This window comes from Perna viridis, chromosome 13 (assembly GCF_037379345.1).
Source record: "Perna viridis isolate PV_CMFRI_1.1 ecotype Kerala chromosome 13, ASM3737934v1, whole genome shotgun sequence".
NCBI lineage: Eukaryota > Metazoa > Mollusca > Bivalvia > Mytilida > Mytilidae > Perna > Perna viridis.
In genome coordinates, this window is record NC_142457.1 from 335,277 (window position 1) to 363,220 (window position 27,944).

At 32.9% G+C, this 27,944-nt stretch overlaps 1 protein-coding gene across 1 annotated transcript; it reads left to right on the forward strand.

Moving 5' to 3' along the window:
- On the forward strand, positions 1-27,944 carry LOC148599140 (nephrocystin-3-like). Its single transcript, XM_088557667.1, has 29 exons — positions 1-145; positions 1,746-2,026; positions 2,654-2,867; positions 3,203-3,344; positions 3,954-4,103; positions 4,584-4,717; positions 5,115-5,213; positions 6,455-6,540; positions 7,858-7,941; positions 8,522-8,663; positions 9,067-9,231; positions 10,764-10,867; positions 11,497-11,611; positions 12,236-12,379; positions 13,764-13,861; positions 14,110-14,295; positions 15,428-15,569; positions 16,942-17,106; positions 17,544-17,644; positions 18,673-18,795; positions 19,486-19,586; positions 19,954-20,051; positions 21,577-21,818; positions 22,908-22,983; positions 23,568-23,701; positions 24,196-24,367; positions 25,842-26,036; positions 26,658-26,783; positions 27,425-27,944. Exons 2-29 carry the CDS (start codon positions 1,782-1,784, stop codon positions 27,560-27,562), a joined length of 3,921 nt encoding a protein of 1,306 aa, XP_088413793.1. The 5' UTR covers positions 1-145; positions 1,746-1,781; the 3' UTR covers positions 27,563-27,944.

Consider the following 27,944-nt stretch of genomic DNA (forward strand, 5'->3'; position numbering starts at 1 on the left):
ATTCACCGGAAATAAGAAAATTTTGTTTTGGTTCCACGAAAATTTGGGAAAAGAATGACGATTTTTGTACCTTCTTATTTATTGCCCCCTTAACTTTTTTGACAGTGTATGAAAGGATAACCAAACGGACCCTTGTATTTTTCAGGTAATTGTTTGATGTGTTCAAATATTTTGTATTTCCAATGAAAAAAATCAAGATTCACACGATTATTACTTTAGATTAGCTGTGGGTTTTATCATGTAAGCATAGGAATTAAACTTAAAGCATATTATGAAATGGTGATTCCACGGTGTTGGGTGGAAACACCACTGAAGGGGTCACTTTCTAAATACCAGTATATACATACGTGCCGCTGGAATGGGTCTTTTTTTCTAGAGTTGAAATATATAATTAGGTCAATTTTTTTCATTTCCTACATGTATATCAATGGGCTGTCATTTCTAAGGTATTCTATATCAATGGGTCATATTTCTATAATTTTAAGGTATAATTTATTGGCAATAATTAGAAATGTCTCGAGTTAACTCCGCCTTTTTCGGCGGTCCAAAACGATTGGCTGAAGACGATTGAGAACCCTGGGATTATCTTTAGTGTTCCTAATGATCGAAAGATTGATAAATTGTTGTTATTTTAAAGGATTATTAATGATGCACGTATCAGGGATACCAGGTTAACAATAGAATTATTTCACACCTGGTTGACCAGGTAATTACCAAGTGTGGGGTCATAAACTTGTCAGAGTGCAAGGCCAGGTTAAATTATGAATGGGACTAATTTTCTTGACAAATAAATTTCCAGCTCCAGCTGCACCCCTGTACCAAGTTTTTGACAAAGTGTCCCCCTTCCATGGGAGACACTATGACCCCCACTCACAGTCGCCCTCACAAAGAGTGGAGAAATTAGTTGTGACAGTAGTGAACATGTAATGAGAACATTGTCATCTATCAATTCAAAAAAGTAATTCTAGAGTTTATTATTGATCATCATAGATGTATAATACATGTAAATAAAAAAAATTACGTTGATTCCAAATCTATAAGACAATATGCATCACTCATTTTAAAAACTGATTAAGGGAATGAATCATATTACCTACATGTAGCTCTGGTAGATTTATGTCAAAGGAACTACACTGCTCAGTGGGGCATTAAGTACATGTAAGTGTCAAGTTTGGTAGGTTTTAAATCTGGTGATATGGTTGGGGTGATCAACAGACCATAGCGTGTTTACTGCTATGTGTTGAGCTAATTACCTTGTAGGATGCCATAAATGACCTTGAGGCACACACGTTTTCTGTCATTATTGATTTTTAATCCTCATGTTTAACTTCATACCACAATGTGGGTTGCAAGATAGCACTGTAAGGAGGTCAATATGGCAGTGCCCAAATTCGACAGCACTGTAAAGCACAGCACTTTAAGGGCCTGGGGAGAACACTGCCATATGACCTGAACTTGTTAATTTAGTCAGTGATTCTGGTCTACAAAATGTTACATCTGTGTGAAACTTTTATTATAGTGTATCCCTCTGAAATACATAATAACACTAGCAATCTGGGTATTTCTCTAATTTTTGACTGAACGTCATTCTGCATGTTTGAGAACGAAAAATCTTTCAATGTATCATACATGTGTCCATTACATATTTTCTTTATTTTTTTAACTCTTGTCATCAAACTTACAATACTGCATTAAATGTACATGTATTACAATATGTAATTCAGTAAGTGATCTTTTTGTTATAGAAATATGTGAACTTAGTGGAACCATTCTTTGTTGCCATGGGAACTGGAGGGTCATTCCTACATAACCCAGAAGATGATGATATCCTTGGGAAGGATCTGGATGGAAGTAGTCGTGGGGTTATCAAGAGGATTCCCATTGAAATCAGACCTAGAGGAAGACTTGGTCTCAAAAGTGGGTCAAGTCGAAAAGGACCAAAAGGTGGCAGCCTTAGTTCAGCATTGTCTGTTGAACTAGAAAATACAGAGGTGGAGAAAATCAGGAAGGAGTTTGAAATGTACAGGTAAGGCTACAACATGTACAGGTAATACATGTAAGTTGAATGAAACATGTAGATAAGGTCATGGTAACAATAATATATTTACAAATGTATATACATGTATTTGCAGATCAAAACTGAATAAAACAAGCATAGTGATAAATGAAGAATAACCTTAGTTTTAACAGTGTGCTAGTTTTTGTCATACTAGAAATATACCATCACAATTTCTGTTGTTGGGATAATGGGAAAGCAGGTGAATTTTTTTCTTGTCTAAAGAAGAGTTCGCATGTAGCTTTTCCTTACACCTTTTTATGGCATTTATGAAGGGTAATATCAAAATTACAGAATTGATAAAATCTAGACAGTAGTCAAAAGGAATAGTCAACAGGATAGTCATTCCTGCTGTCTATTTGATGAATGTCTCCTTTTTAAGAGGTTACATATGAAATAAACTGGTTTGACAGTTTACACAGTTTATATATTGAAGTTACTTTATCATGTTTATCTAGTATTATTGAATCACAAAGTTTGGACTGATCAGCTTAAATGACATCGTTTACCAAAGGAATTTTTACAAGATGACTTGGTTTGCTCAAAGAGAACCAACCAATCATACAGCTTGTTACAAATCAAATTAAATTATTACAGAATAAACAAGGACAATGAAATGGCCAATATGATGAGGAAAGAACAACGACTCATTACCGAAAATAAAAAACTTAAAGCAGAGCTTGTGGTATTACAGAAAACCTGTACCAATCTGAGGGCTGAGCGGGATGCCTCATTAGAGGCTGAACAACAGGCATTGATCAGAGCTGCAACATTTGAGGATGAGAGAGGAAAATTACAGAGAAATTTTAAGGTTTTATTTTAAAGCTTTAAAGTGAAGACTTGGGATAAGAAAGGAATGTAACTGAGAAATTTTAAGGTTTTGTTTTTTTTTTTTTACAAAAAGCTATGAGGGATGTGTTAAAGTGAAAGTTGAAAAATCAACCTCAACTATAGATATGACCAAAACTAAAAAAAATTGTCCAGTCTCAGAGTTGAGCTAAACTAAAACTGAATGCCAGTGTTGCAGTTGTCTGTATGTACATCATGTTGGACAAAATGGTTTTCAGTCATTCATGTTCCAGACCTCCTACATGTGCATGTATGTTATTCTTTGTCCCTATGAATCCATGATAAATTTTTTGTCAGATTTTTCGGGAGACCATGGAAAGAGAACTCCAGAATATTTTGAGGGAGAAGAGAAGACTGGAAAACAAGCTGGCTAAGATAGCTCTAGGTTACTCAATTGAAGATGTGGATGCTCAATCTAGACAAGAATTTGATGAAAACAGTAAGTTATTGTCACATCCCCTTGAAGAATTACACTAAAAGATGACAGTCATGTGTAAGTGGCAACCAGGTTTATGATAAGTTCTATAACTACATGGCATAAGAAAGAGACTGGATGAAACATTTTAAAGCTATCACATGTGTTGCTTAAATGCTAATTAAACTGTTTAAAAGATAGTGTATTGTACCGGTACATATTGCTTTATTCCAAATCTTATTCAAACATTCTGGACCATATGCATATTTATGGAAAATATACGTGTTACCTGCCTGTACAGGTATGGTGTGGGCAACAAGTCGTAGTGGAAGCCAATGTCAAATTGTCATTTCCTAGAAAGTGTACATTACATTAAAAGTTTTCCTGTTCTTTAATAAGTATGTAGATGGTCTTTCTGTCTTGTTTTCACAATTAGGCCATGATATTGATGTCTCTGAACTGTCTTAAATATAACGAGAACAAAGAGACAACAACCCTATCAGGAAGAAAATGTATATTGTATGTAACAAATGGACAGTTATCTTCTTATTATCTGATTGTGGTAATATGAAGGCTAATTTTAAGCCAGTGTGATTCAGGCAGTTTAACTTTTTGTTGTGTTTTTTTTTGTAGGTAACACTAACCCTGGTGAATGGTGGCCTAACATGGATGGTGAACCTTCACTCAGCAGTACTGCCCAGCTGTCGCAGCCATCACCACGGTTACCAGAGTTTGTACACAGTATGATGGAACCAGAAGGAATCTTTACAAATGTCAATAAAGGTAAAATTAATACTCTGTTGTCATGACAACAATCTAATGAGAAATTTCTGCTGAAGATCAATATAAATTATTAAGCATTTAAGTTTTTTTTCTTTATCTACAAAAAGTCTAGATATTTCACTCAGTGATCTGGCTGAATACAAACTAAAAAAAATCACCAGTAGTAAAAATTGATGACAATTCATAATCATTTTCTAACAAAACTTTGGAAAAATGGGGGATTTATTTAAATTTGTTTTGTTACCACATGTTCCTGTCACTAGATTTTTTAAAACATTTTCTTCAAACATGAAGTGCAGATGTCAAACATGTTTACTGGTATGGTTTCATACAAAGTTTTACACTGTGATATTTCAATACAGAAGAAAGAATGTTATGTTTGCTGTTATTTTCTGGTTGGTTATCTCCCCTGATGGATTTTCATCTTAAACTCCCCTGGTGGATCTTTATCTTAAGAACATATTCTGTCATTATTTTCAGAGGACTGGAGCACCGTATTGTCTAATATGACTCAGTCAGTACCAACCTCTCCAGAACATTCTCTCAGTCCTGTAGTGAGGGTCTACATCTCTGCCCCTCGTGATACACACACAGAAGTAGATATTCTTTTAAAGGTCAGTGCAACACTAAAATTATAAACATATTAACTTTTGCAGTTTATAATTTCACAGATTCTTTCAAGTTAACATATTCTGGGTATCAATTTTAATAGTTTAAATAAAATGATAAAACATTAAGCACTGTTAAAAATCCATTTTACATGTACTGTTTTTCAGGCTTTTCTGTCAACTTCAAAAATAGCAAAACAATCTCCATATACAAAGAAAAAGAAATTCATATTTTGGGATGAGAGACATTTCTTAATCGTGAGAATTCATTGATGTTTTTACCCAAGGGTATCAGAACCTGTCCCATTTTAGAAACCTCATAATATATTAAAAACAAAAATACAAAAATAACAAAACAAGTAACCAATTTTTAAAGATTTGGTTGATATTCTTTAATTTTTAGGACTATTATCCTAGATTTCTGACCATGTGTGAAGCTGAAGGACGAACTTTGACCTTTTCTCACATACCATATGATGACACTGTCTCTCATACACAACAGGTATATAATGGTAGATTCTTTTCTTTACACCCATTTCTACAATTATATAAATATTGGCAAAAAAATATTGAGGCATTAAAATAGACGACAATTCAGAGATGTCAAAATCCACCTCCATGAAAATGTGAAAAGAAGATGCACAGGCAATCTACATATACATGTAGATGATAGAATAAAAAAACATGTACTTACATGTATATAGAACTAAAGATAAGGAAACAAGACAAGACAGAAAAAATCTAAAGCATTTGCAATATTAACTGCCACAAAAAATAGGGAATGACATTGATAAAGTTTTAACATACTAAATCTTGCATATGGAAATCCATTATTCATTTCTTGAAATAGTTCATACTTCAAAACTGAAGGAGAATGTATTCTTCTATATTTGACTGTTTGACTTAAAAAGCATATATGTTGCCAATTGGTTTTATGGGTTTTCCACAAAAATAAATCAAAGGCATCTCAGGATTTTTAGAGTGATTGATCCAGTCTTGAAAAGTTCCCAAAATAAACATTATAACAATGTGCCAAGAAAGATAACTCTAGCATGTAAAGAGAACTCATATACTCAAAATGAAAATTACAATAAAAAAATGAAAATTACCAATAAACTATCTGTTCTCATTATTCTTATGAAAAATTGTATATCAAACTGATTTAAACATATTACTCATAAGTTCTATAAGCTGTTCAACTAGGAAAAATGTATGTCACAAGCAAATTCATGCAAATATAACATCCCCATGGTTCAAAGCAAAAACGTTAGGCATAGGCTTAACCGGTTAAAATATCAGCAAACTAAAAATATGAAAGCAAACAAAACAAACTCAATGCGTACATCACACTGAGGTCTATAACTCATCTTACACAAATCAAACTTTTTTTTAAATTCTAGCACTCGAACCAGGAAGTTTTACAAATTATGATAAAATAAAAAGTTTTGATTTATTTATTAAAACTTTAGAGGAAAAGCGTGAAGTTTTATTTTTGAGAAAAGTAACTCTGTAATAACATGTGTTTTTCATAGCAGGATGACTCTTAATTATAATGTGTCAAGAAAGATAACTCTAGCATTGTTAGAAACCTTGTTTCTGAGGTGTTTACTGTCAAAATTTGTATGTGCTAAAAATAGATATGTGCCACTTGTTGTTTACCTTTCTTCCTGAATGGAACTATTCTTATAAAAATTCAGTTCTTTGGCAAGAAGTTTCCAAATAAAACTGTTTTTACACTTTCAGGTTCTCTGGCAGCAACAGTTGACAAGGAAACACCAGATCATTAAATCCAGTATATTTCTGGCATTCCTTGGAGATTCCACTGATAAGTAAGTACGCTCTGAGAAACACCAGATTATTAAATCCAATATATTTCTGGCATTCCTTGGAGATTCCACTGATAAGTAAGTACACACTGAGAAACACCAAATCATTAAATCTAATATATTCCTGGCATTCCTTGGAGATTCCACTGATAAGTAAGTACGCACTGAGAAACACCAAATCATGAAATCCAGTATATTTCTGGCATTCCTTGGAGACTTTGCTGATAAGTAAGTATGCACTGAGAAACACCAAATCATGAAATCCAGTATATTTCTGGCATTTCTTGGAGATTCCACTGATAAGTAAGTGCACACAGAGAAGCTTTTAGTTTTCTTTCATGTATGATACCTCTACATGAAAGCACTAAATACATGTATATGATACATGTAAATATGGTCTGTTCAGTAATTCAGACTTTAAACGAATGCTTCTATGTGGGATATGCCTATGCATAGGCTGTAACATCAGTGAGCTGGCTAAAAATATGGTCTGTTCAGTAAGTGAGGCTTTTTCATCCTTATATTCCTGATATATCTGCCATAGGACATAAAACCACAATCTATCAATCAATGATTATAGGGTATGCAAGTTTCGTTCTACTTTCATTACCCTTACCATAATTTCTGAACATATTGAAATACAATCTGCATTTTATTGTTTACTTCCAGGGTCTTGAAACTCTGTGTTACAATGCCAAATCTTCTATTCAATGCTTTTTCTTAACTCTTTTTTCATGAAAAAAAAAGAAATGTGTCATCTTTTATCTGCATTTTTACACAAAAAGGTGTTTTGCTTTTAATACTGAACTCCTCAATCTGTAAATAATAAATCTCCTTGCATTTGAATGGTAAACTAGGACCCATTCTCGTGGAACCCAAATTCACATGACAAGACTTACATACCCTATTATGACTGGTGCCATGTGTGTTTCATCTGTATTGATTTTTGGAAGAGTGTGGAGATATCCTTGATTTATTGATCTTCTTCCTCTAGTTGGAAATAAAATGTACTTAAAACATCTGCTATGGTCTACTTAAAACATCTGCTATGGTCTGTATTAGCTTATTAAGAACTTCCTTAAAACTTAAAGTCTTTTTTTTAAACTTTCAATTTCAACTGATCTAATTTGTGAAATTTATGTTTAAGACAGATTTTAGGAAAATTTCAGTTCAGATTTTTTTATGAAATTGAACTGTACATGTATATCAGTGTCTATATTGTATAACAATGTTGCCTTTAGCCACCTACCACATGCCAAGGTCAGATAAAAGTGAATTAATTTCTAGTAAAACTTTTAATGAATACTTTGTTTATTTCAGATTCACCAGTTTAGAATATAAAAGTGGTTATTTGGATAATCCTGTTGCTAAGTCAGCCATCTTTTGTTTTAGAGATGTGAAGGGGTAGGCTTAATTCATTTTCTGTCTATAGTTACTGTCGTACATTGTTGAGAATCGATGTATCTCATTCAATTAGACTGTATTGATGGTCTTCTGATAGCATGTTAAACATGAATGCAAAAGTTCATGGGTTCATTTCTAGGATGAGTCTCACCAAAAAGTTTAAAATTGGTAGTCCCAGCTTCTTTGATAAGCAGGTTTCGTACAGAAGATAGAATGACAGCTGGTTGTCTTTAGTCAGAATAATGTACTCAAATGGAGGGACTGACATACCTGTGGGATGTGTGAGCTAGCACAATAAAAGTCCAGTTCATTGTGTCAGGCTTGTACAAAACCGGATTGATTAATTTAACATTCTCGTCCTGAAATATATATCTGCCATAGCACGTAAAACAACAATCAAACAATCAATCAACCATTCAGTTTAAAAATCATGCAGGATGCCTTACATATCTTATTAAAATCATAAATCAGAGTAGGACATATGTGAAGTAAATAAAATACTCAATGTATAATTCCCAAGAGGCTTTCATTTTTCTTAAAACTGTATGGTTTGAAACATTGCCATGTCAAATCTTTGCAGTTCAAGGTCTGGTCATAATGAAGCTAGAGACCTGAAAACAAAGATTAGAGAAAAGAAAACTGCTAAAATCATTGATGGATATTCTAGCCCTAGTCGTGGAGTGGAACAAGTCAGTGTTGAGATAGAGAGAGTTCTCTCGCTTGTAAGTATGCTGTAAAATTGATGGATATTCTAGCCCTAGTCATGGAGAGTTCTCTCCCATTTAAGTATGATGTAAAATTACTGATTGCTATTCCAGCCGTAGTGACAGAGAGTTCTCTCCCATGTAAGTATGATGTACAATTACTGATGGTTATTCCAGCCTCTGTCACAGAGTGGAACAGGTGTGAGTTGATGGAGTTCTCTCCCATGTAAGATTTTACTTTAAAATGGGTATTAACGAAAAGTATTTAATGATCTAAAATAACAAAAATAAGAAATGAAAATTTACTTTCCCATGAACTGATGGATATATACAATTGAAAAGAATGAAGTCATGTGTAATTTTGTAAACGTATAAAATGACTTGTGTGTGTAGTGATTTTACTGTTTCCTTTTTGCTGTAGGAGCTAGGCCTGGATAGTAAAGTAGAAGGGGAGGACGAGGAGAATATGGAGGATGGCTCCAATCAGATCTGTGGCGGCCATGTTTGGGATCTCCATACTGACAATGAACAACTTGAGGCCATTAACTTTGCTAAAAGTTCTAGTTGTGAATTAGGGTTTGAGAGGGTAAGATCTGATATACATTGAATTTGTAATTTTGAAGTATTGTATCCTTTATTTTTGTATGTAGGAAGTTTTGAAAATTAAAAAAGATGTTTTTTAGGAATGCTATGAAAAAAGTATTATGCCTTGTGGTTTTCATGGTTCATTCTCACAATGAATATTACCAACATTATCTAAAATTATCATTTAAAATTGTAGTCCTGTTACGTAACAAATACTTGACAAATCATCAAAATTCTGAACGAAATAGAGAGTGAAATATTACGATAAATACTGTAAAAATATTATTGTTCATAGGATTCCAATTTTTCTGGTTTTCATGGGTTATGCAAACCATGAATTCTGGTTCCCAATGTATAGGAAATGTCCTATTTATTGAGGAGTAGCTTACCAACCCAACAAATTCAAGAATATATGATTTGAGCTTTTGTCCAAAACCACAAAAATTGGAATTCATGAATATAAAAAGTTCATTAGATGTTTCTGAAGTTCTAATTTATGGATATGAACATACCGGTATGTATCAAGCCAATTTTGTCCTTTTTACGTTAGGAGTGACAAAATGTGACCAAGTAAAAGTAACCTTTTTTTTTGTCATTATTTTGAAATTGTTACAAATTTGAGAATATCAAGTTGTTTTTATTTAAGTATAGGGATCTACATTATGTAGAACCAAACAGGTACTGAAAATACTGTGTGTCAAAAGTATAGGGATCTACCTTATGTAGTACCTAACAGGTACTGAAAGTACTGTGTGTCAAAAGTATAGGGATCTACCTTAGGTAGTACCAAACAGACACTAAAAATTCTGTGTGTCAAAAGTGGTTTCTTTAGAATTTTACAATTTTGATTTTGGTACCATATATTGCAGTTGCGGTTAGACTGCATGCATTAATAATGTCAATTTACATACACTGGGGATGAATTTGTGTACAGTTCCTGGACAAAACACTCTATTCTACTGTAATAGTAGATTCAGTAAAGGTCATTGGAAAATAAGTTTCTCATATTTCTAAAAAAAAATTTCAACTGTTTTTCTAATATCCAAAAGTCAACAAGAGATATAAATATTTTTTATATTTGAAATGAATATCGTGTTAGGGCTTAATGATATGTGATGTTCTTGTCGAGGAAATTTGTGAGTTACACCGGGGTAAATAGGATTTGTAATGACACACTCCTAGCCAATAAAAATCCTAGAAATTTACTAGTATGATAATGTACTTTAACAGCATTTCCTATAAAACACACAGAAAATATTTTGCAATAGTTTTTGATTCGACCATAAATATACATGTACATTTATACCCCCAATTCATGGGTGGTATTTTGGAATCAGCTTATCTGTCAGTCATTCCATGCTTCCATCCACATTTCATCACATTTAAATGGATTGTTTAGAATTGATGGGGCGTATGTTGTAAGTGATTTTGGTTGGTGTAGGATATGAGTAGGATATGAGTTGGATATGAATGAGGGTATAGCAATTTCATGTTTTTTAATTTCATGTGTTTTTGTTTTTTTTTTTTTTTCAGCACTACGAACGTTTGAATGCCCATGTTATGTCTGCCGGTCCATTACCTCCATTGTTAATTCTAGGACCCTCTGGCTGTGGAAGATCTTTACTTCTGGCTAAATGGTTAGTTTTTAATTTGGAAATGTAAATGAAGAAATATATCAGTAATTTTGGTATGTAAGGACACAAAGAAAACATAACAGTTGCGCAAAAAAGAGTGATATGCATCAGATTGTTTGGAGAAGTTATCCTATTATAAACTGACTGAATTCAGTCACATACTGTCTGCAGGTAAGCATTGTATACTAGATCACCACACTCAGGAGAGACTATCACCCACGACTTTGTATCAGGCAATACTTCCTTCATGTGGTAATCTAGTATATCACCCTCAAAGGAAGTATCTTGTGGTAATATACATGTACCACTTTTGAAGAAATTACATACTTGCTTATCTTTTTCTAATTTCTGTTTGCAATTCTTTTTAAAATTTGTTTATTACTATGGAGGCTTTAGCTGAACCAGTGATTAAAGATCTCTTGCCTAATTGGTGTTAGAGATATATATTTCCCTGTTCTACAGATTACAATAGATTACATGCATTTTTTTTTGCTGTTTTAATATCTGTCACATACACATGGTTCCAATTAATTTATCTAAAATGAATGAAATCATGTTTAGAAGATTCCATTCAAAATTGTCTTAGGAAAAAGAGAAAACAAGTGATTCTGATAATCATACTTCGTTTTCAGGATTCAACTTCAACAAGAGAAGATCCCTAGTAGTTTGTTATTGTATCACTTTGTTGGTAGAGAGTCTACAGTTAGTGCTGATCCCATCATGATGATGAGGAGACTTACTGCACAGGTCAGTTCTGCCGTTCTTGAGACTTAATGCACAGGTCAGTTCTGCCATTCTTGAGACTCGCTACACAGGTCAGTTCTGTAATTCTTGAGACGCACTACACAGGTCAGTTCTGTAATTCTTGAAAATCACTGCACAGGCTAGTTCTGTAATTCTTGAAACTCACTGCACAGGCCAGATCTGTAATTCTTGAGACTCATTACACAGGTCAGTTCTGTAATTCTTGAAACGAACTACACAGGTCAGTTTTGTAATTCTTGAAAATCACTGCACAGGCCAGTTCTGTAATTCTTGAGACTCACTACACAGGTCAGTTCTGTAATTCTTGAAAATCACTGCACAGGTCAGTTCTGTAATTCTTGAGACTAACTACAAAGGTCAGTTCTGTAATTCTTGAAACTCACTGCACAGGTCAGTTCTGCCATTTATGAGACTCACTGCACAGATCTTGAACATATTATACTTAGCATCACATTAAGTCTGCACCATTCAAGTATAGATTAATAAAAGACCCTTAAAGATTATTGCTATTGACATGTAACTGAATTTAGCATTTCTGTTTATGTCAGCGGTAGAAAACATTTGGATTTCAAATTCAATTTAGTTTCTTCTATAACCTTTTTTCAGCTGATGCAGCAGTTAAATTCACCACCTCCCTTGACCTCTGACCCTGTTCGTATTGTAGAAGAATTCCCTAGATGGCTAGAGAGAATCTCATCACGGACACCAGGTGGAGCTATAGTAGTTTTAGACTCCATTGACAGATTCCAGGTATAGTAACAGTATGACAATAACTTTTATTAATTTTGCCCTATTGGGCAAGTTAATGACAATTTTTCTTGCCCAAATTGAAATCTAGGTTTTCATTTAGCAAATGTATGTTAAAAATCTGAAAAAGATTTGGTTGTCCTCCAGGGAAAGTATACTTCAACTTTTACTTGTCCAAAAAAAGTTTGGACAAACTTTAACGTCATACCTGGAGTAATTACAGTCGAACCTCGTTAAGTCGAAGTCGAAGGGACCATGCAAAAATGTTCGAGTTATCTGAGGTTCAAGTAATCCGAAGTCGAGGATAAACCGGAAATACAAGTAGTTTGTTCTATGATTGTTTCTACATTTACATCATTTGTTATGCTTGTACATGTGTGCTTGTACTTCACTTTACACGATACTTCGTAATGTCTTGTGTTTCATATCGGAAGATATTTTTTGTATGTTGTATATCATGTTTGAAATACTGAGTGTTTTAGTGAAAATTCTTTCTTGTTTTTCTACATCAAAAGCTTCATAGTTCAAAACATGTTGCTTTGTTTGACTCACAATCAGGAGTATCATCAATCCACATGCTCAACATTATTACGATAAAATTTCAAATTCATTAGTGAAATGAATGTAGTCGTTGCAATACACTTACTATCAACTGTGTTAATAGTCAGATACCATTACAATTCATCTGTATTTTTTTTTTAATTATCAAAATATCTAAATACCTGATTACACTGTTAATGTGAATAACAATGTGTAATTAATAAAATGCAATTCTTTTCACTACATGCACAATTTAGAATTATTTAAATACACAAATCAAGCCATAAAGAGTGTCAACAAAGCAATTTTAAAAGCCACGCTAATCGTTATTTAAACACACTTCAATCATGGTTTGCAATAAAGCAATCAGTTTTCTGACTAATTAGTAGATTTCAAGACATCAGAGTTAATTAACCTTGAAGTCCTATTTAGGGGTCTGATTGAGTACCTCGAGTTATCTGAGGTTTTTTTTTCATCCTAGTTCGAGTCATCCGAGGTAAAATTTTATTGAGTAAGGGGAGATTTGCTGGGACTTTGTAATTAATTGGAGTTCTCCGAGATTTCGACTAATCTGAGTTTGACACATCGAGGTTCGACTGTTTGTATTCTTCAACCTTTTCAAATCCTAATTTGACCATTAAGATATTTTTTTTAAATCAGGTCTTGCAATGTTGATACAAGCTTATTTTATTTCGTTTAGATTTTCAGCTTTTACTGTTGATGTGAAAGTAGATCTACATGTATTAATTAAGTCATAGTAAAGAAAAGTCTTCTCATAGTTAAACATCTCTATAAACAGTATTCTATTTTTATAATTACTTTTAAAATACACTGGTTATTATTTCAGCAAGCTGAGGTCCATCTTAAGTGGTTAAAGGACCCACTCCCTGTTGATACCAGGATTATTGTCTCTGCCTGTGAGGATACATGTCCCCAGTCCTGGAGGTATGTATGTCTTATATTGGGATTTTTGCTGCATATATACATGTAAAAGGATGGGATATGTTTATTTGAAGGGAATTATTTATTTTGAAGGTGGATGATGTGCTGTAATAGATACATAAAACCAAGAAAGTAAGCTTTTCCTGAGACAATATATAATTATGTCATGTTCTTTATAGGGAAAAAGAAAACAGATTTTATTCAAAATGTGAATAAAAGATACTGCAACTGTTGTACTTTTAATTTTTTAGATCTTGGCCAACAGTACGAGTAGAACCACTGAGCAATAAAAATGTCAAGGAACTCCTCCATGCTGAGCTGGCTACTCTGGATGCTTCTATTAGTTCCGAGGAAGAAACCTCAATACTCACACAGTGTAGAACTCCTTCTACCTGCTGCCCTCTTTATGTAATGGTGCTTTCTAGACACATCTCAGGGTATGTTAGTCTAAAGCTCATACTGATTACCTCAGCACTATTTCAGTGTATGACTCCCTCGGCCTCCTGTCCTAAATATATAATGTTACTCTCCAAACACATCTCAGGGTAGGTTAATACAAACCTCGGACTGATGCCTTCAGTACTATCTCTAAACTCTCTTCCTGCTGCCCTTAATATGTACAAGTGTTCTTTACAGGACATGTTGTAAACACATCTCAGTGTAGGTTAATACAAACCACAGACTGACACCCTCAGTATTACTTCAGGACCCCATTGCCATGGCTACCTACTGACCTCTATATGTACTAGTGCTCGAACATGACATGTTCTAAACACATCACACTGTAGGTTGATGACTTTAGTATTTATTCATACAGGACTGCCTGTACCTGCTGTCCTCTGTATGTTTTATTTATGAAAATGTTTTATTATTTTATAGTAGTTGTTTGTGGCTTTCAAATAAAATGCTGAGAACTTCATAAAAATTAGGGATGTTTTAGGCCCCTACTGGTGTGATTCTGCATATTATTTGAGGACTCGATGTATTGTAATAACATCACAATATAGGAATCTTTGACTTAGTTCTTAGTTTTTGATAAAAAAAAATTGATATTTTATTCAAATTTCTAATGCCTGAGCTAATGCAGACCTACCAAATATTCATGAATTATGATGAGACTAACAAAAATACAAGATAATATTAAGGTTTACATTGAGAAGATAGAGTGAACCATCTCCTGCTTCCTTAAAATTCGTTAGAGGGAGGATACTTTAGGGTATGCTATGGTTGTCACACAGAATCTTTATGAATGAACCAATAAAGTAGACAACAACACCATCTGGATTTGCAAGCCTAATTTTATTACTGACTAGTTGGTGCAAACACTTTTATTTCATGGTAAATGGATAATTTACTTCCTGATTTTGTTAAATTTCAGAAAACTGTTTTTTTTTACGAAGGATTATGTCCCAAATGTGTAGAACAGATAATTTATAGACAAATACAATTCAACTTTAACTTGGTGTTACTAGTTTGTTCAGCTAGTAAAACTTTTCATAAATATAAGGGGGGCCAATTTCACCCATTAATGTACCCCAACCTTTTTTAAATATATGTATATCATTGCAGGTATACAAGATTTGATTCTAAGTCAGCCAAACATCTAGAAAGTCTTCTAACCTGCACAGATTGTATTAGTCTGTATTGTAAAGTCTTAGATGTTCTTAGATTCTCACTAGAAACACATGAAAATAGAGGACAGTTAAAAATGGTGAGTACAAACTCAGCACCCTGTCTTAACCATGTTAACTGAAACCTTTTTGGTCTTAAAGTCGTTTCTTGACCTTAGGTACGTGTTTTGTATAAACAGGATTGAAAAGCACAGAAAATAAAACTGACATTAAAATGATTTTTTAAGATGCTTGGTTTAGACAGGTTTAACTATACATATTGTAATTGTTCTCTTTTTTTTATAGTAAATATTCACCAAAATAAGTAACTGACATTATGTATTTTAAGGGTTTAGCCTACATAGGACCTTTCAAAATACCCCAAGATTAAAGACAGGTGTACACGTGGGAGGACTTACTATATACTGTTATTTTTTATCAGCCTTATCAAGTAAGACAGAACAGAACCTACATGATAAAATAAGGCATATAGAGCTTGTTAGTCATGTGACCCAGTGAATTTACAAAAATGGGTCCCTAAATCCCATTGATCACGCTTTATGATATCAAATTTCCCTGATGCTATATTTTTTACCAGGATGCTATCCAAAAAGAACTTCCTATATGGTTCAATACAAACATGATGCTATAATTTTTAGATGCGACATGCTATATTGAAATTCAGGGGTTACCAGGATTCTATATGTAAATCTTAAGGAGAACACTGGTTGCTTATGGAGTAAAGACTAGTCTTAACCTCTTATGTAAAGTTATTAACTATTTCTACACAATAAACAATACTACATGATCTGTTTGGTAAAATCTCAAAATATACAGTTCTGATAACTTTTCATCATTCTGAAATGGTAAAGATTAAAGATGAAGAGTAAACCAAGAACAAGACTCACAGGCCCCATTTACCAATGATAATTGAACTTCTACTTAACAATCCTATAAAACAATAATAAGAAAAGAATGTGTTGAAAGGAAGTTTTTCTTGTCTACCAGTATTATTAGCTCACCTTGCCATAGGCCGTAGGCCATGTGAGCTATTGCCATCACTTGTCGTCCTTGTTAGCAATTTCTTCAAACATCTTCTCCTCTGAAACTGCAGAATGGATTTGGATGAAACTTAAGATGGTTGTTCCTTAGAGTATCCTGGACAAAATGATCGTGTTGATTTTTGATCTGTTAAAAAAACATGGCTGTTATTACTAAAAATAGAACATAGGGATCAGACAGCAAATTTTTGCATACATTTCCAAATCTGTTAGGTTTAGCCAATAGCTTTCAATTGCTGAAGTGATCCTTATTATAAGGCTTACAAAAGTCTCCAATGAATCAAGTGGAGTCAAAATTGTCTGACAACTCCTTGGTAGAGTTATTGCCCTTGAAAGGCAATAATTTAATCAGGTGAACAATTCAGGCTCCTGGGAGCCTCTTGTTATTTATTGATGATAATTCTTTTTTTAGATTCTGAGGTTTATTTACATCAGTAGATGTGGACTTCGGGAAAGTGAGTTATTAGATTTGGTACCAAATCTATCATCCCACTTTCTGACCTTACTGACTGAGATCTTGTTTCACCATCTTATCCTGAAGTACCAAGGGGGATTACTCATGTTTGCACATCAACAGGTATAAGATGTCAAAATCTAACATCAATTCAATCTCAGACATCTTTGTTAAAATATGATTAGCTTGTGTTTATTTTACAAATAATTTATCACATGATTAACATATGGTTATCACATGATTAACATGGGATTCCACACCATATGATTACTATATTATTTCTAATGATTGATTTACAGATATGTGTTTTGAGTAACATATGATTACCAAGTGTGGCACTTTTGGTTGTGTGTTGTGGTTCTCTTTTTCACATTTGTTTAAGAAGTCCAAACATGTTACATTTCTTAAATTTTCTATTTTTTCACTTTATGGTTTGTTATTTGGAAAGTCCAATATAACTGAAATAAAATGCAAAACACAAAGGGAATAATAAAATATTTATTCAAAATTTACATTATTTAGCAAAATGTTAAATATATACTTCTCATGTATCTATACAGGTAGAAAAGGCAGTATTAGAGTATTGTTTTGGTAAGGAGGAGGCTAAACTAATTCCTCAGTACAGACAGAACCTCATACAGTTCTTCTCTAACTCTCTGAGGTAAGGGCTAACTTAATGAGGTAAGGAGGAGGCTAAACTAATTCCTCAGTACAATCTTATGAAGTTCTTTTCTAACATCTGAATGTCTGCTAAAGGCAAAATCATGAAGGCAAGAACAAATCAGTTCTGCTTGAACTCAATCAGGTAAGGGCTAACTCACAGAAGGCTAGGGCTATACAGTTCTTCCCTTACTGAGATAAAGGCTAACTCACTAAGGCAAGTGTTATACAGTTCATATCTGCTTACTGAGGTATTAAAGGGCTATGTAAGTCATCCTTAATTGAATGAGGTAAGTTTTTCTCAAACTCGCTAAGGTAAGAACTACATACTTTTTCCATACTTCATTGAGGCATGGATTATTTTTACCCGCTTTTTAGTGGAATTCCAGTATTTCAAATCAGGATTTAACCATTAAGATTTTTTTTATGTATATTTACTTCCTATTTTGCTTATTATTAGTTTGTTTTTTGACCTCATAAAATCATCCCTGTTGATTTCAGGACTATACAATTCTTTTGTTACTCATTGTGATAAGGGTAATACAGTTCTTCTCAAACTCACTTTTGGAAGGGTAATACAGTTCTTCTCTAACTCACTGAGGTAAGGGCAATACAGTTCTTCTCTAACTCACTGAGGTAAGGGCAATACAGTTCTTCTCTAACTCACTGTTGGAAATGCAATACAGTTCTTCTCTAACTCACTGTTGGAAAGGCAATACAGTTCTTTCGTTTACATGTGAATATCAGTATCTTTCAATTGAGATAGCTACATAAGGGGTTTATTTTTAAAAGTCTTTGATGAAGGTATCCTAAAAGAAGAGAAACCACAACTTACCATGTGTATCTTTTTTTTTTTATTTTCATGTAACAGACAAAAAGATATATAGGGTATGTTCTTTATTGCTTTTAAGAGAGAAAATAACTTATTACTACATGTATTTATGAATGTAGAACTATTTTGTTAGTTACTACATGTACTTATTTGATAATTAGTAAGAAAGCATTTTCATTATAGTCCATTTTTTTCAGCCCAGGTAGAACTTCTTGTCGAGTATCTGATGAGTTGCCATGGTTACTGAGACAAACACAAGAGAAAGAATCATTGCAACACTGTTTGTTAAATCTCTGTGTGTTCCAAAGACTATACTCAAGGTAATGGGGTCTTTGATTATAATATCTATCTTTAGGTTCAGTATTATATACATATTAGACCTATTGTTATTAAGATTTACGACTTGGTCCAACTTTTACTTACAGTTCAAAAGTAAAGTATAAATAAATATGTTTTATCTATGGACCAGTTACCAGTATATATATCCAACATGTGTAAAAATGTGACAAATTCATCAATAATTTCTACTTTGTATTACATTTAATGACAGATATTTCTCTATTTGTCATACATGACAAGATTTTTGTAACATCTTGAGAGTTATTATGACATCATCAGATCACCTTGAGAGTTATTATGACATCATCAGATCATCTTCACAGTTTTTAATGAAAATGACGTCACACACAAACAGTGTGTAGTCCCAATACTAGATTCTTTGTGGTTCAAAAGTAGTCCAAAAACTAAATGTACATAAATATCATTTTATTATCGATAGGCCCTAATTGGATTACTGATTAACAGAATGATATTTACTTTCAATTTGATACTGACAATATCATGTGGAATATCTTAACTTACGTTTATGTGCTTGTAAGGATATGTCACATGACATTGTCTTGTAAGGATATGTCACATGACATTGTAAGTATGAAAATCAAAAAGTAACTATTATTCTGTATGAAGGTTATGTTTGATTAATCCATGTATGTTATTCTCATGTATTACAGAGGACGATGTCCAGAGTTAATTTCCTACTGGCAGTTTGTTGGTGCTGATAAAAATACAATGGCCCAGCTCTACTTCAATGCTACAAGGAAAATGGAGGAATGTAAGTATTGTTACAAAAGAAAATTGTGATAAAATGATGATATGGAGAAGAAATACTCCTCTGTACATGGCTGTTTTCTATTTGAGATAATAATAAAAGAAAATCTATTGTAATTATTGAAGGATTAGAAATTTGAATGCTGATGTAACGAAAAATTGAGGCTACAGATTTTGGTGCTGAAAACATTATATAAAATATCTTAACTTTGAGTTTAAAAATTGTATAATTAAATGATGCATTTGAGAGTTTACTTTTCAATGACAACATAGCTGTCTTTTTTAGTGATCAGAATGCATGGTCTGTTTATCAAGATAACATCAGTTCAATCCTTGACATTCTTCAATTAAAATTTCAAATTTTATTTCAGTGGTTGGTCAGTATGGTGGCCTTATCACTTTAGAGAGAATAGCAGATTTGTATGAATCACTCGGTCATTTTCTTAAAGATCTGGGTCAACTCAATCAGGTAAGATTACAAATTTCATGAAAAAAAAATTGTGGATGTAATTTTTTCCCTTAAGTTATGGGAGAACAATATTTGGAGTTTTTTCTTTTGTATTTTGATTTTTAGATAGAGAAGTATATGACAGATTTTTAGATACAGAAGTATATGACAGATTTGTAGATAGAGAAATATATGACAGATTTTTAGATAGAGAAATATATGAAAGATTTTTAGATAGAGAAGTATGTGACAGATTTTTAGATAGAGAAGTATATGACAGATTTTTAGATAGAGAAGTATATGACAGATTTTTAGATAGAGAAATATATGAAAGATTTTTAGATAGAAAAGTATGTGACATAATTTTAGATAGAGAAGTATATGACAGATTTTTAAATAGAGAAGTATATGACAGATTTTAGATAGAGAAATATATCAAAGATTTTTAGATAAAGTATATGACAGATTTTTTTAGATAGAGAAGTATGACAGATTTTTAGATAGAGAAGTTTATGACAGATTTTTAGATGGAGAAGTATATGACAGATTTTTAGATAGAGAAGTATATGACAGATTTTGAGATAGAGAAGTATGTGACAGATTTTTAGATGGAGAACTATATGACAGATTTTTAGATAGAGAAATATGTGACAGATTTTAGAAAAAGAAGTATATGACAGATTTTCAGATAGAGAAGTATATGACAGATTTTTAGATAGAGAAGTAAATGAAGGATTTTTAGATAGAGAAGTATATGACAGATTTTTAGATAGAGAAGTATATAACAGATTTTTAGATAGAGAAATATGTGACAGATTTTAGATAAAGAAGTATGTGACAGATTTTGAGATAGAGAAGTATATGACAGATTTTTAGATAGAGAAGTATATGACAGATTTTTAGATAAAAAGTTTTCATGGTCACATTTCCTAATAGCTTGTAAAACAACAAGCTAAAAACCCAACATTTTGACTATTTCTGTCCAGTTCAGAAGACAACTCTTCATCCAAATCATCTAAAGTTATGTTTGCAGTAAAGTTCCCTTTTGGTGGTCACTGAAGTCAACATGTTTGCTTTTATTCACCACATTTTGTCAAATATAGAACAATGATCTACCAGGTTAAAATAAAGAGGAATGAAAAAACTTTTAATTTAGAAAGGCCATGAATATCAAGGTTAAATTCATATATTAATGGCTAAAAAAATCTAAGTGAACATTGTTTTTATAACCTCACTCTGCTCAATTTTTTTTATTGGGAGAATCAGCCTTTCTGTCCCTCCATTTGTTTGTCCAGATTTCTTGTAACTGCAGCTCCTCCTGAACCCCTCAAGTGATTTTGATGAAATTTTAAATGAAGGTTGGAATCTTATAAAGATGTGAGATAATGGAGATAAACATTGGTTTAGGGCTCCAAAAGGCAATTATCCAATTTATGTTCAACTTTTAACTCCATTTTAACCATGAACAGGGATATTCACAATATTTCTAGTTTGTTTTTGTTATGTTTTTTTTTTCTGTTTTGTTATCATATTTATGTAATTATAGGCTGTATCAGCTTTACAAAAGGCTTTAGAGATAAGGGAGACAACTCTTCACCCAGATCATCCTATAGTTGCCAAAACTCATCACATCTTGGCAGGATTGTATGCCCAGTGGGGCAAATTCTCTACTGCAGAAGATTTTTATAAACAGGCCCTGGCTCTGTATGAGAATGAGTATGGTATGGACCACCCGTTGGTTGCCACGGAACTAGAGGCTCTGGCTCAGTTATATCAGAGACAGGATAGGTATTACCAGAATCTTTATACATGTACATGTAATTATAACCTACATAATAAGGTTGTATGCTAATTTTCTAAACCCCACTCAGTGATTGTGTAATATATTTTAATTATATTGTTTGTCCTATTATCTAACTGCCAATGGATGAATTTGATTATACTACTGATGATTATGGAGTTATGAAGGAATATGATTTCTGTTGGAGGACTCAAGAAGAGATAGTCCAACAAACTTTTTACTTTTAAGTCAATTTGAAGCAGGGGGTATTCTTTTAGTGAGCGTGCTCACAGTACTTCTATTTTTTTTTACCAGCCAGTTCCTCTGTTCATTGTTTTGAAATCTAATAGGGAGATACATGTAATAAGACAACAAAGACAAGTACATGTAGTTCTTATTCATTTATTTACTGACACATCATAGAAAATATCCTTAAACAATTATAAATGAAAAAACTGGAGAAATTCTGTATTAAATCACATGTTATACAGGTACTTTAATGTACTGTTAGACACTGTTTCTTCTTATTCCAAACATTTAAGTATCAGTCTGTGTATGAATCTGGCAGTGGGTGAAACATGGTATAAAAATCCACCATTTTGAAAGTTTAATTTGTCTATTTGCACCCTCAGAATCAAAATGACAATATCTTCCATACCATTTTCGTAAATTGTGTTATATTTTAATTTAAATGCACTGAAAAATAAGATTTCAAGGTCAGATAATTCTGTCAAAAACCTCATTTTTCTATTATTCTATTGAAAAATTTCTGAGCAAATCCAGTGATGCAGAGTTCAAATAATGTTCTTTTCAAATTGAGAAAGTATCCTTCAGTAAAATTGTATTGTTAGATTGGTGGGGTTTTTATGATTCTGATTTTTCCCACTTTGCCTGATTCTTGCAGAAATTTACACTTAAAAATGGATGATTTGTGGGTAACAGCTGGACTTCATCAGGTTAGTGCACTTATACAATTATATGATGATATTATAACCAATTTCTACCTGTAATTATCCAAGAACATAGAATAAGCTAGAGACATTTTTATTGCAATTTGCTTAAAACTGAAACACATTTACACTGAGACTTTTTTTTAGACATGACCAAGCAGATCCATTAAAGAAAAGAGCAGTTAACATCAGGAAGAAACAGAAAACTCCTAAATCTCCAATGGTATGTATTGGTCAGTCTCCTTCATAAATCTCTGATTGTATGTATACAATTGTTACCTTGGAATTGAGGAATAGAGACCAGGTTGTCCATATAATGTTGGCAAAATGAGTCCCAAATTCATTAAATTATATATGATGCAGGTTTAATCTGTAAGAGGACAAAGTGGAATACTGGCTTTTTAAAGAGTAATTATGCCATTTACAGTTTTACATTGAGTAGGATTTATTTCTCTTCATAGCTTTATTAAACATTAACGTTTCAGCTATAAACATTTTGTTGAAGCAGGGATGAAATATAATCCATGGTTAAAGATACCAAACAAGTTAGATCCTTACTCTACATTACTGGTTTCCGACTTATTACATGTACTTATAAATTAAATAGAGGACTTCATACTGGTAAATTATACTAATATAACTTTTGAACTTAGAAGCAGTGACAGCCTGATTTCAGTCTGACAGGAAGTTTACATGAGGGAGTTATACTTTTGTCCTCTATTGAGCATTCTAATTGACTTGCATTTTGTGGGTTTCCCATTTTGCATGATTCTTACAAAGACTTTTACTTAATTTCTCTTTCCATAGCAAACTCAAGCAAAAACTGTGGTACAAAGAAGAGCTTTACAACTGGAGGAGTTAGCCATAGGATCTGACTCACCTGATAATGCCAGAATTCTCAATGAACTTGGAGTTCTCTACTATCTACAGAATGATTTTGAGTAAGTCTTAAAGTTCCATCTGTCCTTCAGGACCTAAACTAGAGGGAGAAATGACAAAAATTCTCCTTATTAGTGCACATTTCTCCTATTTGTCTTTGACAAGGAGCAGTTTTTGTATTAGATTACATAGACAAAAAATGTCAATATTGCTATTTTTTAAACAGAATTTACTAAAATTTCTTCCTGTTATTGGTGTCATAATTAGGTCCTGTGTCCTCCCTCATTGGTCTTGTGGCATATAGCCTGCTCCCCTTGAGTTTGGATGGTTATGGGTTCAATCCCAAGTTGAGTCATACCAAATTTTAAAATTGTAGTCACGGCAGCGGCAGGTATAAATTGATGACAGTTTTGCTTTAGTCAGAATAATCTGTTTGAGTGGGGTGACATGCCCACCTACATATCATACCATGAGCATCTACTAATGCTGAAATTTTTTTTCTTTGAGGGCATTTCAGGTAGTACCTGTCTCACAATAAATTTAGAGTATTTTTCAGAACTGCTGAATCCTTCTTTAAAAGAGCATTAGAGATGAGAGAATCAATATTAGGACCAGACCATTTAGATCTGGCTCAGTCACTGAACAACCTCGCTGCCCTGTACAATGACAGGAAACAGTATAATAAAGCTGAACCTCTGTATGAGAGAGCTCTGGAGATCAAAACTAAGGTAAAATACAGACTTCTTACCTCTGTATGAGAGAGCTCTGGAGTTCAAAACTAAGGTAAAATACAGACTTCTTACCTCTGTAAGAGAGAGCTCTGGAGTTCAAAACTAAGGTAAAATATAGACTTCTTACCTCTATATGAGAGAGCTCTGGAGTTCAAAACTAAGGTAAATCATAGACTACTTTACTCTACACAATACAACTCATTAAATCATACTCGGATACCTCTGACTTCTGTATGAAAGAGCCATGGAGATCTAAACAAAGATAAAATATAGACTTCTTAAGTCTGTATGTGAGCTCAAGAAATCAAAACTAAAAGAGTAAAAAATATACTTTTACCTCAGTACAAGAGAAAGTACAGAGTTACCTCTGTACAATTAACTTCTACATGTTTTGGTAATTAAAACTAAGGTAAAAATATCTGATTGATAAAAATGTAAACAGAGGAATCAGTTAAAAAAAAATTTGAAATTGGACCAAAAATAAAAAAGTTGATTTTTAGGGTCCTTTTGACTCCTTATTACTCAAAAACAGTACAAAACACATCAAATGTGCTGATACATTTGCTTACCAGAATTAAATAAGGAACTCAATGGAAAAGGAATTATCGAAGTCAGAAAAAAAAGCAAAACATTCTACATGGGTTTTAATAAAGCACCTATTTTTGCTCTTTATGGCCCCTTATTCTAAAAAGTTAGGGCCACAGATTTCAAACTAAATAGGAACCTTCCTTTTGTGGTTAGTAAAATTATTTAAAATTTCATAACAATTGGTGTACCACAACTTAAGTTATTGCATGAAAACCAAGTGTCTACATACAATGATGACATGGAAGAGGATGACAACATCGCCATACCAATAAACAACCGCATAAAAATGTCATTAATTGCAGAGCGAAAAAAAATACCCTTATTTTGTCTATTGTATCCTGTCTCAGCTTTTTTTCTCTTCTCTTATATTGACCACTGAATTATAAATATTTGATTAAACTAAACCAAACCTCATTAGATGTACTTCTGCAGCAACTTATCTAATATTTGTTGTTATACAAAAAGTAACAATCATATAAATATTTCACATTTCCATACGCTTTATATACAAGGAGTAACATCTCATCAGCAGTGTTATTTCCCAAATACGTAGGAAGATCTAAAATAAATTGTGCACCAAAAACCAATAAAGCCAAATCTAGAACCAAGAAGTTCTACCATGTGTTGAATGAAGCCTCAGTGTATAAGGGTTTTTCATTTTTGAGATACTGCAAATTTTGATGAATAATTTATGATATTATTCAGATGCGAATGAATTTATCATTGTAGTATTTGAGTACGAGCCATGAGACTGTAGCATCGAAAATCTACTTTAATATATGCTGTAAATGAATTTATCATTTTAGTATTTGAGAACAAGCCATAAAAGTGTAGCATCCATCCTTTACTTTAATACAAGCTTTTAATGAAATTATCATTGTAGTATTTGAGTACAAGCCATGAGAGTGTAGCATCCATCATCAACCACCTGGCTTTATTATACCGAAGACAGGGCAAGTTTGACCAGGCTTTACCTCTGTATAACAAGGCTATGGAAATTAGGGAAAAGACATTTGGTTCCTACCACCCGTCTGTGGCAACAGCTCTGGTTAATTTAGCTGTACTGTATTCACAACAGGTAAAAAAATGTTAATCGGCTGTACTGTATTCACAATACCTGGTAGGTAAAAAGATGTTTATTTAAACATCTGTATTCACAAGAGGTGAAATGGTATTTTGAGCTATCCTCCTGTTTTTCTAACAACAGGCATAGTTTAAGTTAATCTAACATGGCATAAAACTAAGTCACCCCTTGGCTGTGTACATGGACATACTGAAAGTCAAAGACAACAGCTATTTCAATGTATTTAATGATAGAAAAAAAAGCAAAAGGAAGACATATTGAAAATTAAACTGATATTTAGTTATTTTAGATCTTGAATTCAACTACTCATTTATTTACTCATACTTGTGCTCAACTCACGAAATACTGTGAAAGTACTTTCATACATGGATTCCAATTTTCATTGATTAGGAAAGATACACAAGTTTGTGGATTCTTGAATTAGTGGTTTTGAGGTTTTCAGTATCCATGATAATGGGAATCTCCTTTTCTTGGGTACCAAATTTCCTGGTCTGGCTCACCCATGCAAAACCACTAAAATTGGTACCCCATGAACATTAGTACTTTTACAGTAGATAAAATTTTTCATCCATTTGTAAAAAATGATACTCACTGGTTAAAGCCTTTTTTTTTTAGAATAAATACTCTGAAGCTGAGCCTTTGTATGAGAGGGCATTAAAGATCTACGAGGAGAGTCTTGGAGCTCAGCATCCACGGGTGGCAGAAACTCTGCGTAATTTAGCTGTCATGAAGTATGAACTGGTAAGTATTTTGGAAGAAAAATCTTTTTATTACTTTTTTATTATTTTACATAGCTGTCACAAAAATTTTTAGGGTAAAGAATCTACATCGCTATGATAACAGGCTAAACTGTGATAGTGGAGACCATCATTCTTAAACATACACTGTAAACCAACTCAATGAACAATTTATTTGTCGCTAATTTAGCAAGCAAGAGAAAATCCTGAAAATAAATTGCATGAAAAAGTCTTTTTATGTTTTGATAATTTAATTTTGATTTGTAAGAAGCTTTCTGATTGGTTGGTTCTCTTTGAGTAAACCAGATTATTTTGTATAACCCGATTAATTACTATGCCATCATTAATGTTGATTGGTCTGCCACAAACTAGGTTGCTTCGTGTAATCTGTTAAAAAAATGTGGAAAACATGAAAACATGGTCTTAATTTGTTGATTCTTATGATTGTACAATTACACTGTCAAACTGGTCTTTTGACCATGTTTCACCCATTGCCTCACTCTTACAAAGACTGGTTCTTCTAAGGTGTCAACAAGCCTGTCAATGTGGGGGGGGGGCTTTATTGACATTATCTACCACATTGTATAAAACATAATTATTTGGCCTTTTTACACTATTGACAGTCTTTTATATTTCATTTTACAGAAGGATTTTGAGGCAGCAGCCAAGCTTTACAAGAAGGCTACAGAAATCAAAGAAAATGAGACGACATACGGAGGGAAGGCTTTATCTATACAGAGCTCTAGTGAAAACTCTACACTAAAAAATATGATGCACTCTTGATGTTTGTAAAACATATTTAGATATTAAGTTGTGCACCCATTATTGAAATTATCTATCAACAATACTATGATTGACTATCATTTACATTGTGACTGTGACTTCTTTATCATTAACAGCTTCTAATGTCTTTGATTTGAAATATCTTTTATAATTGATAATTTGCCATTCATGACAACATTAATCCCCTCTCAGTCATGGATGGGGGTTTCAGAATCATTGTATGTTTCTCTGTCAGTCTGTCTGTCATTAACTCTAGTGACTCAATGGAATTTTGAACTTTGTAGAAATGGTTGGACATATAACAATTCTTTATTGTAGTCTTACCTATCAATTGAAGAACAAAAGGCATTTTGAAAATGCCACAGTGCCAATGAAAAAGAAA